Below are 19,467 nucleotides of genomic sequence, written 5' to 3'. Positions count from 1 at the left end.
TGTGGAGATGGGTTGAGCTGTGCAGGGCTGCATGAATGGGGATTTCCTTTGAACAGCCCTGTGCACAGTGAATCACAGTCACTACCGCAATTCTGGTTTCAAATGGAAAAACTGAATCTTAGTGTCTGTTGTGGCCAAGGATTTCCCCAAACAGTAATCACTTCTGATAATTTCTAATGTGTTGGTTTTGGCTTCAGAAAGTCCATCCATTGCAGCTTTTGTGCCTGGTGTCTGTTGCACAGAAGATGTTAGACAGCCCTATCTGAATGGGCTCGTTTATCTGAGCAGGATTTTACATGCTGTTTCATATAACTATCTTGACCTACTCCCAGTGTGAGTAAACACACTGTTAGCAACACAGGGGTCACTCTGCTGTCTGGAAACCTCTGGATTATTCGTTGCTTCTTTGGTCTCGCAGAGGCATCTATTTCCCCCCCCCCCCCCCCCAGCTGTATCTTTTGCAACTTTTTCATCTCCAATGTACTCTGGTGGCTGAGGGTGGACCTTCCCTTTGTCCTCTGCACCAAAGCTTGGTAACCTTCCTTCAGTAATGTGAGATACAGCAAAGCACTAATGGCTCGTCACCTAATGCCTCTGCCAGCTCCTGGGAGGCTTTTGCAAGAACTAGACAGTTTTTTGACCTTGGTGAGACCTGAAGTAACCTGTGAGATTTAGGATTACCTTAATCCTGCTGAGATGGTTACAGCACTCTCACACTTCAGAGACAATTCATTGCTTTGTTGTGTTACTTGTCGAATTCTGACTCTACAGTTGTTTTTATCAGTTCAGCCTTGCTGATGAAGAGTTGGCTTTCTAGTTATGTAAGCACATGATGTGTTATGAGGAGGTACTTTTTTGTTTGCATGCCTGAATGAAATAACAACCTTGAGTTGATCAGGCTCCTAGACAAGTATTTCACGCGAGGCTGAGACAATTCTGCATTTGACTAAACTTTTAATGTCTTATTTAAAGTGAAACTCGTTTCCTGTGAATTGGCCAGTGGTGTTGCCAACTAAAGTGTAGCTGCTCACTCTGATGGGAAGGTGAAGCCTTCCTGTGTCATGGCAGCAAATGTACTGACCCATAGGGAGCACAGACCTTGTGGAGGATCATTCCCCTTTCACTCCTGCCTCATGCCTAGAGGAGGGACGTGTAGTTTGTGTCGAATCACTTGGTTTCAAAAGCTGAGCCAAGTGTTTCTCAGCAGAGTGTGTCAAAGGCAGGAGGATCCCTTTTCTTCCCCATCCCTCCATCATTTAACAGAAATCCACTCTCTGGCATGTTTGAGTCCCACTGCAGGGACTTTCCTTCCTGACCAATTCCTGGATGATTAATTGGCACTTGAGTGCCTTGTGTTACCCTGTCCTCACTGCTTTCTGGAACTTCCCTTCTCCAAGCTCTGACCCTGGGGCAGTGTTGGGTGTGTGTCTGTGTGAGTGCTGTCCTGCAGCCCTTCTTACAAACCCATCCCACTGTGCCAGGTGCTGTCTGGGGCCTTTCCCAATCCACTTGTTGTCCAAGAGGTTGATGCGGTGGGTCTTGGCATGATGCCAGCCATGCTGTCCTGGAGGATGGGGGTCTTCTGCATCACCCTGAGCCCCTGGGGAGCAGGAATGTCCCTTGCGGGCTCGGGCTCTCTTGGCACAGCAAAGCATGAAGGGGCTGCTGTCCTGCCACACAGCTGCCACTCATTCGTCACTGGAAATGCGGATCTTTGCCATCGAGGGGATTGAACATCAACTGCTGGTTCAGTGCCGGTGCAGGGCGCTTCCGCCGCCCGCCCCCGGCATAGGCAAGTGGGAGCCGTGGTGTCTCAGCCGCTCCTGGGGCCGGCAGCAGCACCGAGGGGCGTTGGGATGAGCTCAGCAGCAGGGAATGCGCTTTGCTGGGTGCAGGGACTGTGCTTGCAGGGCCCATTGTCGGTGGTTTTGGCAATGATGCCATGGCCGGTGTCGTGCCGAGGCAGGCCCGGAGCGCGCTGTGCCGCCAGCCATGTGCTGGGCAGGAGCTGCAGGTGGGGCGTGGGGGTTCCTGGCGATGTGTCCTGCCCCACGGCTGCCGGCGCTCGGCCGTGCTGGTTCAGGAGCCGAGCCGGGTTTTGGGGTCAGTGTGGCGGTGGTGTGGCGGTGGTGTGCTGGCAGGCTGCCCCGCCAAGCTGGCGAGGGGCTGGTTGGCTGTGGACAAAGCAGCACTCATGGCAACTTGCTGCTGTACAAAGGCTGAACATTCAGGCTCCCTCTTCCCCCCGCCCCCCACCTTCCCCCAAATAAGAATCTCAAATAATTAGCACAGCATTCCTGTGTGCCAGCTTGGCTGGGTATCTGTGCTGCAGTCCTGCATCTGTGAGTGGGGACCTGCTTGGCAGGGAGCAGCTGAGTCCGAAATAGCCAGTGTGAATGGCAGTTTTTATTCTTCTCTGTTGCATCCTTGCTCACTGCTAATCCCATCCCAGCAGCATGCAGGCAGTGCGGAGCCCTCCTGGTGCTCACGGGGGAGATGCTCCCTAGGACCACTCATGGCAAAGGTTGGACATGCACTAACACCTGCCTGCAGCTCTTCCTGAACAGTAACGCATTTACCTTCTCATATTGTAACTTGGTATATGTCTCTTATGGCAGCTGAAACCTTAGGTGTGTTCAGATTGAAAGTATTAAGGAATTTGATCATCAGCCACCCGCAGTTTGACTTTTTTCCCCACCCACCCTAACAATTCCTAACTTTGAAATTCTTGACTTCTCTTTCCCGCCCCCTTGGGTGATTTGAGTTTCTCTTGGAGAAGCTGGGTTGGTTTCTGCTGCTGTTACATTGCTGGCTTAAACTTGCTTTGTGTTATGCCTTTCTCTTCTGGATGTGAGACATGAGTGGTCTCTGGGTTCCTATTACAAGGTAGGGCAGAGCTATTTTAATCTGTGTTTCACTTCTGTGAGCTCCACTGTTTGATTATTTTTATTCTTTACTATATTAAAAGTCTGTATGATTTTTTTTCTTGTGAAACCTACACTGAAAGGACTGGATTTGAACTTATTTTTTCAGTTTTCAGTTCCACCTCATGAGATCCTTTCCAGAGGCCCAACATGCACCAGTAGACAGTACAGGGTGATAGATGCAACAGTGGCCTGAAGTTCTCTGACATAAGTGGTTTCAAATCCAGTTAAAGTAAAAACTATTTTAGTAGTTTAAAAACCTCTGAATTGTGATGTTTAATGTTTCGAATCCTTAAATGTGTCTCACAAAGACATGTTACTTTTTTTTTTTTTAAATAACCAGACACCCTGGTAAGCATAGAGGAAAATGGTTTCCATCTCCTTGTAAAAAAATAAAAACCCAAATTTTTTTTCCATCCTTCTGTCTGTGCCCAGATCATCACTCTGTTACTGTTCTTACAGCCCTCCAGTGAAAAGTCATTCCTCCTCTGGAAAACCTACCTTGTAAAAAGCTTAGTAGGTCTCTAAGTGTACATGGTGTATCACTTAGGCTTCCTGAAGATACACTTCCTCAGGTGACAGAGTCCCTGAGGCTCGTCAGTGAAGCTGAGTGCTGGCTGTGCCTCAGCACAGGGCAGGAGCTGAGCTGGGAGCAGATGAGCCCAAGGGTATTCAGGTAATCACAGGTAAGCTGGATGCTGAGAACCAGCTCTCCTAGGGGTCATAGCACCAGCTGCACATGCTGCTGAGAAGCAGAGGTGCAATGGGGCTGGAGCATGTGGCTGTTAGAGGCTGGCAGGTTACAGCCAGGAACCCACAGAACCAGCCCGAGTTCCGCCAGCCCGGTGCCAGCTCTGGGCAGGAGGCACAGCTGTGCTTCTGGGGGGTGAGGGCTGCACGTGGCTGGGTAACAAGCGATGGGCTGAGCCCTGGGGAGCTGAGAGGTGGACCTGGGCTTAAGGGTCACTGGAGGAAATGGTTGCAGTATGTTCTCAAAGCACAGAGGAACCCCTGTAATTGATTTAAAGACATATTATCCCTACAGAGGATGTCACTAATGTCTTTAGCAGGTACAGTAAGCCTGTGAACACATACTGTATGCTTCAGCAAAGAATTTCTTTAGGCAGCTTGCTCAGCTCCCTCTCATCTGTGTACTTCTGTTTGGCATGCAGGAGCCAGGCTTCTGAAGAGCTCTGTTCAATGTGGAGTTTTCTTTGTTCCAGAAGATTAAGCCCTAATGAGGCCTTAATTTTTCATTCCTCCAACTGCTATAGCTGTTTAACTATATGTATAACTATATGTAAGGTGAGAATAATTAGAGGTAGGGAAATGCTCAAGACTTAGACATCAGGGGTTAAAATTCTTGCAGTCTCTACATAAATGATCCACAATTGAGATGAACTTTGTGTGCCATACAAAGTTCCTTCCATGTCTGAAAATAAGGATAAGGGCTGCTGGTAATACTGCTCCTTTGTTTTGTATTAAGGACCATGCATCTTGGGTTCTCCCCATAGAACAAAAATTAAAGTAGGGAAGACATAAAAATTGAAGAGGATGACCTCTTTTTAGAGAAGCTGGATGAAAAGATCAGTACTGGTTGTGGTTTAACCTCCACATGTGAAAATCAACAGGAAAGCTTCTGAGATGACTTTGCTGAGACAGCGAACAGGCTGTGTTGACTGCAGCCTCAGCCAAGAAACTATTTAAATAAAATAAAATTCACTACTCAGAAGTTGCTCTTTCAGTCTTTCATTTGTTTTGCAAGACTTCCACAGTCTGTATGACTAGCTCGACTTAGTAAGGAAGCTGTCTGCTTCAGTAGCTTATCTTGTTTCCACTAATTGTCCAACAGAGAATGACTTGCAGCTCTGCTGTGGGGCAGAGTTTAAGGAACATTGCTGTAGTTTGGGTAGTGCTTAATCTGAACGCAGAGCAGACTTGCACATGAACAAAAAATACCAGTCACAAACTTGTTTGTAACACTGGTTTTGGTTTGGATTATTTATTTATTTATTTTTAATTGTAGAATTATAGACCTAATGAAGGTCATATAATTCAAGAGCCGTGTGCTCCAGGTAGAGTTTAGGGATCTCTACTGGAGTAAACAAATGTGCAAGCCTCAAACCAATGCCAAATTTCAGTTCTGGCACTTGCTCCTGGGGCAGCTGCAAGCACTAATGCAGAGGACCCAGCACTGGCAGTTTTCTGCTTGGTAGGTTGGGTTGGGAAGTTTTTTGTGGCCCAAGCCTTGAAAATGACACACATTTGTCTCAAAGTGGTCACGTTGCTGGCTCAGACTAGTCATGCTGCTGGCTGAAGCCATGGCACTTTAACGTCTTTCTTTGTGCTTTGAGGAGTGTGATTTTAAGAGTCCAAGTGTAACATATCGTATTAATATTTAGTATAGAGCAACAATTATAAATCAGTTTGAGCAGTTGAAACTTGGTTCCTTTTCAAGACTTGAGACTGGTGGTATGTACTGCTGGCCTATGGAATTGCCATAATCCATTTTTTGGGCTGGTTGCCACTTAATTAATAGGATAATAAAAGGGTAAGAATTACAATCTAGACTTAGAGGTGTGATGGGGGAAGAAAATGACCTCTGGTTCAGTCTGTTTTCCTCTTCACCCTACCAGGCAGCCGCTTAAATCCTAATAGCTGACTAGGAAGCAGGATACTTCTACATAAAACTTAATGTTGGAGGCTATATATAGGCTTTTCTTTTTTTTTTTTTCTTTTTTTTTTTTTAAGAAGAATGAGTGCTCTCTTGTTCAATGCTGGTGTTGATTCTGCAGAACAGCTTAAATTTGGCTGGCAGATTTTCCCCAGCAGTCAGCATGTCGAGATGTATCCCGACAGCAGGACCTCGGCAGTGGGCTGACAGCAGCCCTTCCCTGCAGAGGCTCCTCCTGAATGGGGGCTGTGTCTGGTGTGATGGCTGCTGCTATTTTGTTGACCTTGGATTGCCATCGGGTACTTTTAGAGAAGGAAAGCAAGTTGCAGCTGGAGAGTTGAAGCTAAAATGCACGTTGAACAGTGTAAGTGGGAATGAAGGTTTGTGTTAAATCTGAACTTGAGCGTTTCTGCTTTTTCTGCTTCTTGCTGGTTCAGGACAGCATGTCTAGCCATGAGGACTTGCAGACTGTCTGAAAGTGGTCACCTTACAGCATTCAAAATTTCAGAGTCCACAGCAGAGGGTCAGGAGGACTTGCATGTAACACCACCAAATTTCTTAGTTCTAATGGAAAAAAACAACAAACCAAAAGAAAAAAAAGCAAAACCAACAGCACAAAAAAACCTCTCCAAACCCTTCACCCACTGGCTCTTCTAGATGGTACCTCTAAAGTTGTCTGTTTCTGGTTGAGCCAAAGTCCTCCCAGTTGCTGATCTGAGGCAGGCAAGATAGCCTGTGGCATGGGTTCCTGCTTCATGCCTGGGCTTCCAGAAAAAAGGTGTTTTTAGAAAGCAGAAGTCCAGTGGCTGTCATCATGTATGAGTCAGCTGTGCAGGGACTTTGATCTCCAAAGCACACATCTCCTACCGGGAACAGGGGAACAGTGTGCTCTGGCACGCCTGTAAGTGCATCTTGCAGATGTTAACATAAGCACTGTGACGTGAATAAAGCAAATTATGCAGATGACTACGCTTTCTCCAAAAAAGGTTATATTGAATCTGTCTACAATGATGCTGTAAAGAGTAGGTTCAGCCTCATTAAATTATCTTGGCGGATGAGGTGTGACAGCTCAGTTCCTCCGAGCCCCGGGAAGGTGGGACCTGTGTGGAGAGGGCTCCTTTAATCTGCAGAAACTCAGAGTAAACACTCTCTCCATTTCAGCAGAAAGCAGGCAATTTGTTCCCATCCACCTAACTCAATGAAGCTGAAAGCCAAATGCAGCTGGGAGTGGTAGAAGTGAATTGTCAAGGGGCCAGGCTGCTGCCCTGTGGTTCTGAAACACTGACCACAAGTGTGCATCTCTATGTTGTAAATTTAGTATGAGCTTCAGAGGAGCAATTGAGAAACGTGGCTTTGAAGGCTCTGTAAAGTATTGATTGTACGAGAAATAAGTATGCTTAAAAGTAATTTTCCTAGTAGGAAAGCAGTGGTGCAAGTCTGCTTTTTATGTAATCCATTTTCCAGCCTGGAATGGCCAGAAAGTGTCTTGAAGTAAACCAGGAAATAGGGGGGAATTCAGTGGAAAGCCAACTGAGCTGGGGTACACAGCATTGCCTGCAGTAATGATTGTTGGTCTTAAGTGTCATTGGAAACATTTTTTTCCACCTTGGCGGTATTGCACTAGCAATGTGCGCTCAGAGCTGGTGAGGGATGCCTGCAGATTTGGTTGTACTAAAAGTGTTCTCAGGGCCAGCTCTGTGCTCCCTGTGCAGGACCTGTGAACTGATGCGTGTCTTCCTGGATGTCCCTTACATCTTAAAGCCCAAGAGACCTCGAGGAGAATGCACTGAATATTTTTAGTCAGTTAATGAAAAAGGCAGCACTAATGTGGAAGCTTTTCTAGGAAGGCTGAATGCTCAGGTGGAGTTGAGATTTACAGCAGTGCTTGGAAGCCAAGCCTGCTTTGAGCTGAACTTTAGTCTTCTCTTGAGTGTGGAAGGTCCTTTTATATAGCGATAGAGATTGTGCTCCAGCGTTGAGCTGCTGGTGAGGTCCCCCATAGCTGGGAGCGGGGTGCCTGCGGGAAGGGCATGTGGGCAGCTCTGCTGGGTGCTGATAAGGTCTCCTGTCCTGCCCATGAGTTCTTCTCCCTCCCTCCTCCCCACCCCAAATGAAAGCAGACAAGCCCTCTTAAAAGCAGGCTTGGAAAAAATTACGTCATGAGATCCCTATGCCTGTCAGGAAGCCGGGAGGCTGTGAGAGCTTGCTAACTTGCTAACAAAGTGCAGTCGTGGCGATGGCATCAGCCCCAGAGAGGAAGAGCCGTCCCATTCCTGCGGTGACCTTTTCCTGTCATCAGGGCAGCAGCTCTGTGCCCGGCCTCTCTGGAAGAGGCTGATGAGATGTGATATTCTTACTGTCAATGTGAAGCTGTTTTCTGTACAGGCTGCTTTTTTCCCAGGTCAAGGACCACAGCCCAGCTGTGCCTATGGGTGGTGGAGGAAGCTCTGAGCATGCAGCTGGTTGCTGCAGTAACCACAGTGCATCCACATATAGACATTATTTATGTGCTATAAATATAGAATCATAGAATCAGCTGGTTAGAAAAGACCTTTGAGATCATCAAGTCCAACCCTTGATCCACTACCGCTGCAATTGGTAGACCATGGCACTAAGTGCCACATTCAGTCTCATCTTTAAAACCTCCAGGGATGGAGAATCCACCACTTATCTGGGCAGCCCATTCCAATGCCTGATTACCCTCTCTGTAAAAAATTTCTTCCTAATATCTAACCTAAACCTCCCCTGGCAGAGCTTAAGACCATGCTCTCTTGTCTTACTGATAGTTGCCCGGGAGAAGAGACCAACCCTCACCTGGCTACAATGTCCTTTCAGGTAGTTGAAAGGAACCATTCTTTATCTTGAGTTGTATGTGTGTGTATGTAGCATTGTGCTCAAGGTGGTTCCGTCCTGCTGGCTTTCCTCCCTAGAAATGCTGGATAGCTTTCTGAAATGCTTGCTTGTAGCATACTAAATTATTTCTGTGTCCCTCTAGTAAAAATGCTGATGTCAATATAAATCTGAAACCAAAGCTTGAAGGCGTTTCTGGCGCAGGGATGTGATGGCCAGTGTTATGCTCCAGCAACACAGTGTGCCAGGGGGTGGGATGGAGGGGCTGCAGGCACAGGGGGTGAGTGGGCAGTGGGGCCTTGCTCCAACAGTCTGGTGTAAGGGAAAATCTTCCCGCCACTGAGCAGTTTGCAGCTCAGCTGGAAAGGGGATGGAAATGGGTGACAGCAGGGACTCTTTAGTTGTCCCTAGGAGACACACTGCTTACATGATGTAGACTTTACCTTGGAACCTGTAATTAAAACTCAGCAGGGCTTAATCACCTCATAGCTATTTATTGTGTATCTCAGACTGGATGTACAATTAGCAGTGAGCAGGCAAGTGGCAGACACTTATCATAATCCTGTAAGATTATTGGATTTCTTTAACATCAGTTTTGACTACAACTAAAATTGGAATAGAAACCAGACACTAACCAGTCCAATCACCATGCAAGGTCTGAAGTTACAGTATTATCTGTTCAGGACATACCACTCTGTTGTGTAACCATGTAAATATTAACTGCTTTGCCTGAGCATTGGGTTAAAGGGAACATGCTGGTGCTTAATGTTCTTGGTCACTATTCTGTATAATCACTTGTTTTGAAAGTCAGTAGATCTTTTTGTATTGATAAGTTGGTACTGGGTTGCTGCTGTGATCTCTGTACCTGAAGAGGAGCAGGTAAGACATGCCCAGTGGGTGTTGGGCACTGGGAGGACTCTGCCTGTTAGCACTCTGGATTTGAACTGGAGGATGCAATCTCACTGCTGAACACTTTTGCTTTTCTAGCTAGGACTCTTGAAATAGCCCTGTAGAATTATTCTGGTGGCATGAGAGGGAGTTTATACAGCTGTAGTTGTCTTTACTCTAGCATCTGCTCCAGGAGCTGGAGAACAGACAAAAGCTTCCAGGTCACTTGTAACTTCTGTTGACTAATAAGGGATTTCTATAACAATTTTTACTGAAATGGAGGAAAGAACGGAGAAATGCTGTGCTATAACATGCTGCTGTGAATGAAAGGAACCGTCAGGCTGAGGGCATCCCGAAACATTGCTGGAGAGTTCTGGTTTAGGTGAAAACGTGGAAAAACTGGAGCTATTACAAGTGTAATACAACCTGAGTAGCAACTACAAGCTCAAAGGGAGGGAGGGCATCCCATCTGTGACTCATTAAAGCCAAAGTAATTAGCACAACTATTTGCAAAACTGTAGTGGTCACTTCACAAGGCCGAACTGATGCAGAAAAGTATCCTGCCCCTGCAGACAGGTGCTTACTGATCTTGATACCCAGCAGCCTTAAACTTAGCTCCCTGGTGTGTCTTACAGCAGAGCTGCAGCATGGCCACTGTGGTGATAATTTTTGCTAGGCTCGAGTATACCATGAAAGAGCCAGAGCTGGCCTTTCTTTTCTGTAACTCTGAATTTGTAGCATAAATGGATGACTTCTTGTGCAAGCAGGAAGGTGATGGTGCAAAGGATCCTCTGTGGACCTCCACCACCTGCTTTGCTGATTGTACAGAGGTCTTGATATATCTGGACTTTGTTCTAATTCCAAACTCTGTCTTTGCTTGTCTTCATTATATAGCACTTCTTTTTCTACCATATTTAATGCAAATTGTTGATATGTGTGGGGAGACATGTTTCTGTATATAAATTCTGTTTCCTAAATGGTGCTTTCAGGTATGCTCTGGGCTATTTCACCCTGTTGGGGTGCTGTTCTTGTGAACTCCATCACATGCTGTTTGGCCTTTTTCATAAGATACAAATGCTAATGGAAAATACGGTACTTACCATCTAAATCCAAAGTACTGGAGACTTTAAACTGCCAGTTCTCCTAAGCTAGGATTGTAAAGCTGAAGGGCAAGTCACACCACCCTTGGAGAGCACTGGTCTCTCAAGATAGCTGGAGAGCACTGAGTACTTTGACTCTTCTCTTTCCTTCCCCTCCCATCTAATGCAGCGTGGGAAGAATGGTGTCTGCCTGAACAAGTGCCTGCAGTGGCCTGGGTCAGTTCTCTGGTCCTTGATTATTTGGGCATGGGTGCAGGTACACTGTTTTAAAAACACACCTCTTTCCTTTAGGATGGCAAATAATCAGTTGTATGTCTTTTGTCTTTCAGATAGTAAAGCCATAGTTGATGGAAACTTGAAGTTGATCCTTGGCCTGATATGGACCCTTATCCTGCACTATTCCATTTCTATGCCAGTGTGGGAGGATGAAGGTGATGATGATGCAAAGAAGCAGACCCCTAAGCAGAGGCTGCTGGGCTGGATCCAGAACAAAATTCCTTATTTGCCAATCACAAACTTCAATCAGAACTGGCAGGATGGCAAAGCACTGGGTGCTCTTGTTGACAGCTGTGCTCCGGGTAAGTCCTTTGCTCTGCTGGTCAGTGTTTTCCTTGCTTGTTGTCCTTGTGGCTGCTCTTCTTATAGGAGGAGGTTTTCACTGCCGATCAGGAGACAGGAATAAGGCTTTTAAGAAAACCCAAGTCCAAAGAGGCCAGCTGTGGGAAGCAGCAAGTTGTAAACGACTTGGCCAAGAGAAATTCTGGCCTGCAGCAGAGTGTGTGATTGCATTATGGGAGGCGCCACGTCTGAGCTTTGTATTGGGTGCAGGGGACAAAGGCGCAAGTGCTGGCTCCTAAATGGAAGAAAGGCTTGTTCCCACGGCAAGTGCCAACAACCTTTCAACTTCAGGGTGCAGTGGGAGGCTTCATGTGTTCTCCTGAAATAGGATTGCAGAGGGAGCATTGAGCAGCCAGAAGCTGCACACTACCTGAAACTTGTGTTTAGCAAGCTGAGGCTGAGCTGCTTAAGGCAAATAATGGGATGAAGTGTGAAATAGGCAGTTTCCTCACCTTCTTCTAGAACAACCTTGCTAGTGGGATTGCTGGTGCTCATCTAATGCAGTCTGGGATGCTGTGGCAAGTGGTTGAAATTTTCTCTACCAAATTTGCTGCAGGAGAGCCAGTGGAACATAAAAGATGCTTAGATGTATTTGTGCTGAATTTAGAGTGGTGTCTTGCACAGGTTGCCCAGAGAGGTGGTAGATGCCCCATCCCTGGAAATGTTCAAGGTTCGGTTGGACAGGCTGCTGTTAAAGCATTGCTGCTCATTGCATGAGGGTTGGTCTAGATGACCTTTAAAGGTTCCTTCCAGCCTAAACCATTCTATGACTGTGCTGATTGTTGTCTCAGAGGTGTTTCAGTGAGCAGCATATGCTTGTCTTGTTTTGGTTACTTCTGCAAAGTTCTGAATGTCTTTCTACATAACAGTGTAATACAAGCGACTGTGGAGTTCGTACCTGGTTTCTTCAGCTAGAGAAGCTCCTTTGCAGATAACATCTAACAAATGAAATGTGCTTGCAGGCTTGTGCCCTGACTGGGAGACCTGGGACCCGAAGAAACCCGTTGACAATGCTCGGGAAGCCATGCAGCAGGCAGATGACTGGCTGGGTGTGCCACAGGTAAGGCCACCAAGACATGGGCTGTCTGTAGGAGCACATGGATGGCTTTGTCCTTGTGACTGGCTTGAGTTTAAATTGAGGAAAGCAGGTGAGGCTGCTTGGACATTTCAAAAAGTTACAGTTAACTCTTGAAATTGCCTGAGAAAGGGCAAACTGTAATGAAACACACTATTACATTTCAGAGCTCTGGCTGTGAGATTTTGTGTAGGTGTCTCTGCTGAGGACAGCTGCTGTTGCAACATGTGGTGTAGGGGGAAAGTGCCTGTGTGGTGGTGCCTGTTATGTTAGTCTATGGAGTGAATTTGTTTTGAATTCCACAGAAGAAAAACTTACTGGTTTAGGAAATCACCTGCAAAGACGATGTTCAAACAGAGAACAATGTGTTTACAAACTGGATTATTTTCATGCTGATAAAGTTGGACAGAACTGCTGAAGTCTCTGAAGCTGTGAGAGCAGCTTGTGTTGTGGAAGCAGGAGAAGAGACTACTCACAAGTTTTACTTTGGAAGCACTGCAGTTCAGAGCTGTAGCATACAGGATTATGAATTATTCATTTTTTCAGTATCAATTATCCCCACATCCCTTTTCAAGGGGAACATAACTACCATTGTCTTGCCTTGATACCATTAAACTGGTTGCAGTCTCATGAGAACCCCTAATAATCAAGGCACAAAAAGCCCCCAGGCCACAGTGGGACCATAACGAGCTTCTTGATTTTCTTGCCATGAGATAATAAAGGATGTTGTGTGTATCAAAGGGAAAGTAAATGTAAGAAATCGCATTAGCATGTGGGAGTTTTGAAATCTCAGACTGTGTCATAGCTCTGTTTCTGTGTTGACATGTAGTAACCAAGCACTGGTACAATATACTTAATTGCACTGTCTTTCAGGTTATTACCCCTGAAGAAATTATCCACCCTGATGTGGATGAGCACTCTGTGATGACTTACCTGTCCCAGTTCCCCAAAGCCAAGCTGAAACCAGGAGCTCCTTTAAAACCCAAACTGAATCCAAAGAAAGCAAGGGCTTATGGCAGAGGTAAGGACTTGGTGAGCTGAAGCTGTATGGAGCATGTAACTCTTCAGAAAGCTGGGTGGGGTTTTCTGCGTATGTTGAACTCCAGACCTACTGTAACTGACTTCAAAGTTTCACTTGTATACTCTTGGTGTGGTGCCTGGTTTCAGAAATATATGGATATAGTCCAAAAGACACTCCTAGTTCTAACATGTAAATTCCCCAAAGTCTCTGAACCTGTTCTGCAAGCTGCCAGCCTCCCATCCACAGCTGGAAGAAGTAGCATGATATGGGGCTAAAAGAACCTTAGTGTTAAATTCAAGCAAGCAGTATTGCTGCTGCCTGTTGATGATGTAGCAGTGAATACTTCTCGTGATAAAGCACTCCTTTAAAGAGGAAAAACCTCATCAGTTCTGTGTCTCTCTTATCCTAGCACTTACCCTACTTGGGGTTTATGTCCTTTGTTGGTGCCTTCCACAGCAAACCACAATACATAGAAACATTTTTCAGGCCCCAAATGTGTAAATGACTGATCAACCTGCCTCAATCTGTCAAGTCTCACTTCAGTAATGTTCTTATTCTTTCAAAAACTGGAATTACTCTATTGTACTCGTGCGTGTGATGCTCTGAAGCCATTGTAATGGAAATTATGAAGGATAAGTGGCTCTTCTTGGAAGATTGATGCTTTTCTGAAGTTAATTGCCAAAACAGGAAATATAACTGGCCATTCTGACTGCTACCATATATCAGCACTGAAAGTGACTCTGGAAGCAAGGGGCTCACTAGCAAGCTGGGCAGGGTCTTTGGGCAGATGAGGAGAAGGTTTACATGCTTCCAGAAAAAGGTGACTGTTAAGTGTGAAGTGGGTCAGTCTTAGCTTTTTTTTATTACCGTTTTTCCATGTAAGTTGCTCATAACCTCCCAATATGAGCCTTAGCTGTAGCACAGCTCCCTGGATGCTGCAGTGGTTTGGTTGGTTTGCACTGAGGGCAGCTGTGCGTAGACCTGATGTGAAATGAGCCCGCAGATGGGAGGTACAGAGTCATGCAGATCATCAGTGGTGCACTATGAGTTCTCATTTAACCAGCCAAAGCAGACCTCTGATAAGAGAGTAAAATCTAGAAGATGAAATGTTGGCCAAGAAAGTGTTGTGACTAATGCTGTCCTGGCTGAAGCTTTCTTCGGAGGATAAGCAATCCTCCTTGTGCTCGCAGAAGGAGGGATACATAACTTGAATACCCTACCTCATGCTTGTGGGGTGGACTGAAGATATGCAGAGTGAATTTATAGCTGTTTAAGCTATAAGACTTCATAAGACTGAAGAGTGAAGTTATAGCTGTTTAGGCTAGATGATAATCTAGGGCTTACTTTGAGAGATTGAATATGTCAATTGTTAACACCTTATCAGAATGCTCAGATTTCCTAGTAAAAACATGATCTTCCTTGCATTGCTCTCAAGTTATTGTTTTCTGAAGATAAACAAGTTCAGGAATTCTGTTGTTCACAACCACTTCCTTTATAATCTATCAGACGTTGCACTTTCCACTAATTGTGCTATGGAGCAGTAGTGCCCACGGTTTTATGAATAAGCCAAGGAGCAATTCCCTTGGACGGAAGGGTATATGTGTTTGGGCTAGTCTGGAACCAGCAATTTTGGGAAGTTCTTCCACCCACTCAGTCTGACACCACCATGACAGATGTCATGACCTGGGACTATGGGAGATGATGAAACCCTGCTGGTAAATGCATGCTGTAGCAGGCCCTGTGCTGAGGGATAGGAAACTGATTAAAAGTGGAAACCTCACTGAATAGCAGGATTTTCGTGGTTTAAAGAAGTTCCTGCATGCCATTTACAGTGTTCACTCTGGCAAAGTAGTCTGAGCAGCTTTCAAAGAATAGTAAATCTCTGAGCAGTGTCTGCTGTTGGGTTCTGAAGATGGGACAGTACAGGTAAAAATTGTCTTGCTTCTAGGGTAATACCTTTACCAAAAGGCTTCCCAAAGTTTTTTTCCTGCCTCTCTAGTCTCCCTTCCTGTGGTGCAGCACATTTCAGCATTTAGCTGGATGAAGTAGAGCAACTCCTAAAGAGCAGCTAATGCACATACCCCACTTGCTGTTGGCATCAGACAGACACTTGCCAGCAGTGGGGGTGACCCTCAGGACGTGTCAGGGTAACCTGAATCCAGATACCAGCTGGGTTCCTGACTCTGTCAGAGATCCTAAGATGAGTTTAGTGCCAATGATTCAACCAATTTTTAAAAATGCTTGTATGATAAGAGTAGACCTTATTATGAGCATGATGCTCTGGGCATTGGGGAAGCTAGTTCTGGGAGCTAGCGTGGGAGAATGGGTTGGACAGCTTTTTGGTAGCCTCCAAACTGTCTTTTGAGTTTTGTGGCAACAGCTAATGTGCTGTTCTGTGTCTTTCTCCCAGGGATTGAGCCTCATGGGAACATGGTGAAGCAGCCTGCCATCTTCACAGTGGACACCATCAGTGCTGGGCAGGGTGACCTGATGGTTTTCATAGAGGATCCAGAAGGAAACAGAGAGGAGGTATGTATGTTAAATGTTTTTTGCGGAAAAGTAAAGTTGGTGTGCATGCTGAAGTTTTTGTAGTAACCTTCATCTTTCACAAGTGAGGTCTTAACAGATAAGTCATCTAAAAAGAAGTTACAAAATACAATATATCAAAAGTGCAAGAAGCCTCAGGCCTTTCCTAATTGCCTTACTGGATGAACTTGGAAAAAAAGTCACTATCTGCAACTAAGCAACACAACTCCGGTGTCCAGTAGTTGCAGTGCTTTAGCTTGACTGGCCAAGTACACTCTGACCTGCTTTTAGATAACACAGATCACTAAATCACTGTCTGCCCTTACTCATTCTGCAAGAATGGCTAAAGCAGCTATTTAGGTGCCATGAATCATTTTAAGTTCAAATGCTGGTTTTAATGTTTATAGAAATTCTCATCCAAATGCTCCACTTGATCATGTTACAACATTCCAGAAAAATACAGCTGTACATTGGACTTAATGTCTCCTCAGTTTTGGCCTGCCTCAGTAGAGCAATTAACAGCGAGGGAAAGGAGTGGGGTGGGGAGAAGGTGGCTTACTTCCTCTCATGTAAAGACAAAACCAATGGGATGTTTTTCCATGTGAGAAGAGGAGGTAGCAAGGATCCCTGCTCCCACAGCAACAAGTCTCTAGCACTGCTGACTCTGGAAATAGTTTGCAGTATAAAGTGCTACTCAGAAAAGTCTTCAGCTGGCATGTGTAGGCACAGCTCAGTGATGGATGTGTTTTCTCTCCTAGGCGAAGATAACACCTTCCAGTGACAAAAACAAGACCTATTCAGTCCAGTATGTTCCAAGGGTTACTGGGCCTCACAAGGTGGGTTGTGTGTCAATAACCAGTGTTCTCTTGCTAAAGACGCTGCTCTGTTGGTTGTTAATGTGAGCCCCTGAGGGCTGCGGGTTCACTGACAGCTAATAGCCACTCTGGGCATCCTGAAGAAAAGGAAAACTGGTGCGGCCTTAATTCTCCATCTGGCCCTTTGGGCTGCTCCCTTCTCAAAGGGGAAAGAAGTGTGTGTTGGGAGAAAGTGCATGTGTGACCTTGGCTCTCCTCTCACATGTGATCACTTCATGCAACTCATGAAGCCAGTTTTGTGTGTTGTCACAGAGATGCAGATGAAAATACCAGGTTGTTTCTTTGGTGATGGTACTGTACACTGTAGGGGTTTTACAGAGAGGGTTCCCCACCCAGCTTTGTCTCCAGATGCCCACAGAAGCAGGTTTACGATGGGTGATCCTGTTGCTTTGGCACTTACCATAGTGACTGGTTCCCACAGCCAGCCTGAAAAAATAAATGGAACTTCTGCTTCCACTTTATTGCTTGGTGGAAATCTGCTACTTTTTGGCACATCTCGATTCAAGTATCCCCACAGGTGTGGCTGACTCTGTGAGTAGCACTTTAAGGAGGTGGCCAGCAGGTACACTGTATGGACAGGATGAAGGCTCTGGGATGGATGGTCTCTCACCTCTGAGGCAAAGACTCTCTGTGCAGGAATGCGGATGTTTGACCCTGCACTTGGTTTCATGGCGGCGATGCTGAGCTCTGCCTCTGCCCAGTGGGTCTGAGCTGATACTCTGTCTGTAGGTTTTAGTCCTGTTTGCTGGGCAGCACATCTCGAAGAGCCCGTTTGAAGTGAATGTTGACAAAGCCCAGGGAGATGCAAGCAAAGTGACAGCAAAGGGACCAGGACTGGAGGCAACAGGGAACATTGCCAACAAGCCTACCTACTTTGACCTCTACACAGCAGGTAAGCAGGATGAAGGAGGATGGAAATCCTGCAGTTTCCTCAAATGTCGGAACCTAAGGCCTTGGAGAAATAAAAAAACTGAAAAGTGGATGAGGATTTTTAGCCTCATCTAGTTCAGACATGAAATAACAGCCAGGCAGCTCTGAAGGCTTCAGCTGTGTATGAAATGTTTGATGTGTGGAGCTGAGCTGGGGCAAGAGGGGGCTAAACCTTACCCAGAAATTTGCCATGAATTTGCTAGATGGCAGCAAGCAAGTTCCTGGCTGGTTTCTTCCCTCAGCTCGTTTTAAAAAGGAATGTGACAGGTTGGACATAAAAGCGAAGGATAAACTGTGAGCAAACTGTAAATGCATAGTGTGTTCTGTATTTAGCTCTGTAGAAAGAACTTGCTGCAGTGCTACTTGGAGTTCATACTTCAATGACTAACTGGTGTCGACCTCTATTGTAATTATTAGAGGGCTACTATCTTCATTAGGGCATCTCCATCACGTTGCTTGCTGTCTGCTATTAGGCCAATGCCATAGCCTAGAGGAGTGAGTCAATAAGATGCTACAAATGCTAATTCATTTAGAACAATGTGAAACTACTTAGGGCAGTTACTTGTAGCATTTAAACACTGAAATATGCTGAGTAGCATATTTTACATTGCCTTTTGCCTGAGGGAGCTTAGGAATAAAATTAAATGCGTTATAGTGAGGGGAAGTATTATGTTCAGCCTCTAATTGGGAGAGGGAGTGGTCTGAATCATGTAAAGACATGTCTGGCCTCTGAAAGTGTATAGAAAACTGTTTTATGATGAGTTGTATGATGAGTTGAATAAAATGAGAGAAGAGCAGGTGTCTGAACCCAAGTGAATATGTCCGGCAGAGAAGGATCCTTGTCCAGACCAGCGTGCACGTTGTCCAGTCTCTTGATCTAAACCACTTCAAAGCTTGAGAGATTGAACTGACTGGTAAAGATGTGAGCTGATCTGTGATCGAGCTGTTACAGCATGGTAGCCATAGGATAACCAGGCAGTATGTATTTTAAGTACCATAATACTGTTGTGAAACCCTGTGGCTGGAGCAGGAGAGCCCTTGTCAGTCTGGCTTCCTGGAAATGCCACCATCCTGTCTTGCCCTCCCCACTGGAATGTTTGGTTGCTGTCAGCAAAAGCTGAACATTTCTAGGCCATTTCTGTGCCTAGAAATGGCAGCAGAGCATGGCTGGCTCAGCCCAGACAGCTGGCAGTGGTGCAAAACACAGTGCCTGTTGCTGTGGGGAAACCGAGGCTCAGGTGGACTTGTTTCCTTTGCAGGTGCTGGTGTGGGTGATGTGAATGTGGAAGTGGAGGATCCTCAAGGGAGAAGCCTTGCTGAGGTTGTAGTAGAAGACAAAGGCAACCAAGTCTACCGTTGCACCTACAAACCTGTTCAAGCTGGTCCTCACATTGTCAAAGTGACTTTTGCTGGGGAGGCAATTCCCAAAACTCCTTGCACTGTTCTTGTTGGAGAGGGTATGTTTTTTAAAAATGCATTTGAATGTAGATGGCCACTTTTCTCCTTGGATGTGGTCACAGGATATGCTTGAATCTTGCCTTGTACATTCTCTGTACCTTTTCAACATCTTGGTCCTGATTCAGTGGGTCACTGGGTATTCACAGGGTAAACCAATGCTCTCTAACAGTAATATGGCTTTTGTTGCTAGTTTCCTTTCTGCTTAGACTTCCAAATGTTAAGCTGCCCTTTGTATTTTTTTTGAGTGATTTATGCAGCTATGCAGCGTCTTGCTGTTTTCCGCCTTCGTTCCTCAAATGACTATATTTACTGTTTTCCTCCTTAACTGACACCTAACTTGCTTTCTGTTCCATCCTTACGTGCTCCTACGCTTTTAGATCTCTGCTCATCTCTCCTGAGCTACCCTCCATTTGTGGAATTTTGGACTTCACTGCTAATGGCTTCATAGTTGGTAAGAGGTGTGCAGGATGCTCTGTCATGTTTGCTTTTTGTAAGCTTCTAGCCTGCAGCTTGTCCCAGCCAAAAGGG

General features: G+C 45.7%; 1 protein-coding gene across 6 annotated transcripts in view; it reads left to right on the top strand.

Annotated features, from left to right (window-relative positions):
• FLNB (filamin B) overlaps positions 1-19,467 on the top strand; it is a 72,004-nt gene that overhangs the window by 13,635 nt on the left and 38,902 nt on the right. For 5 of the 6 annotated variants that reach the window (XM_064667566.1, XM_064667563.1, XM_064667567.1 and 2 more), the window contains exons 2-8: positions 10,766-11,014; positions 12,017-12,114; positions 13,003-13,150; positions 15,561-15,679; positions 16,435-16,512; positions 17,281-17,443; positions 18,741-18,938. In XM_064667566.1, coding sequence (XP_064523636.1) covers positions 10,766-11,014; positions 12,017-12,114; positions 13,003-13,150; positions 15,561-15,679; positions 16,435-16,512; positions 17,281-17,443; positions 18,741-18,938 — 1,053 coding nt within the window. Of the gene's footprint in view, positions 1-10,765; positions 11,015-12,016; positions 12,115-13,002; positions 13,151-15,560; positions 15,680-16,434; positions 16,513-17,280; positions 17,444-18,740; positions 18,939-19,322; positions 19,391-19,467 lie in introns of those variants that run through there. The other variant, XM_064667568.1, reaches the window with a different exon arrangement.

Source organism: Pseudopipra pipra, chromosome 11, assembly GCF_036250125.1.
Source record: "Pseudopipra pipra isolate bDixPip1 chromosome 11, bDixPip1.hap1, whole genome shotgun sequence".
NCBI classification, from domain to species: domain Eukaryota; kingdom Metazoa; phylum Chordata; class Aves; order Passeriformes; family Pipridae; genus Pseudopipra; species Pseudopipra pipra.
This window is presented reverse-complemented; position numbering and strand designations above follow the sequence as displayed.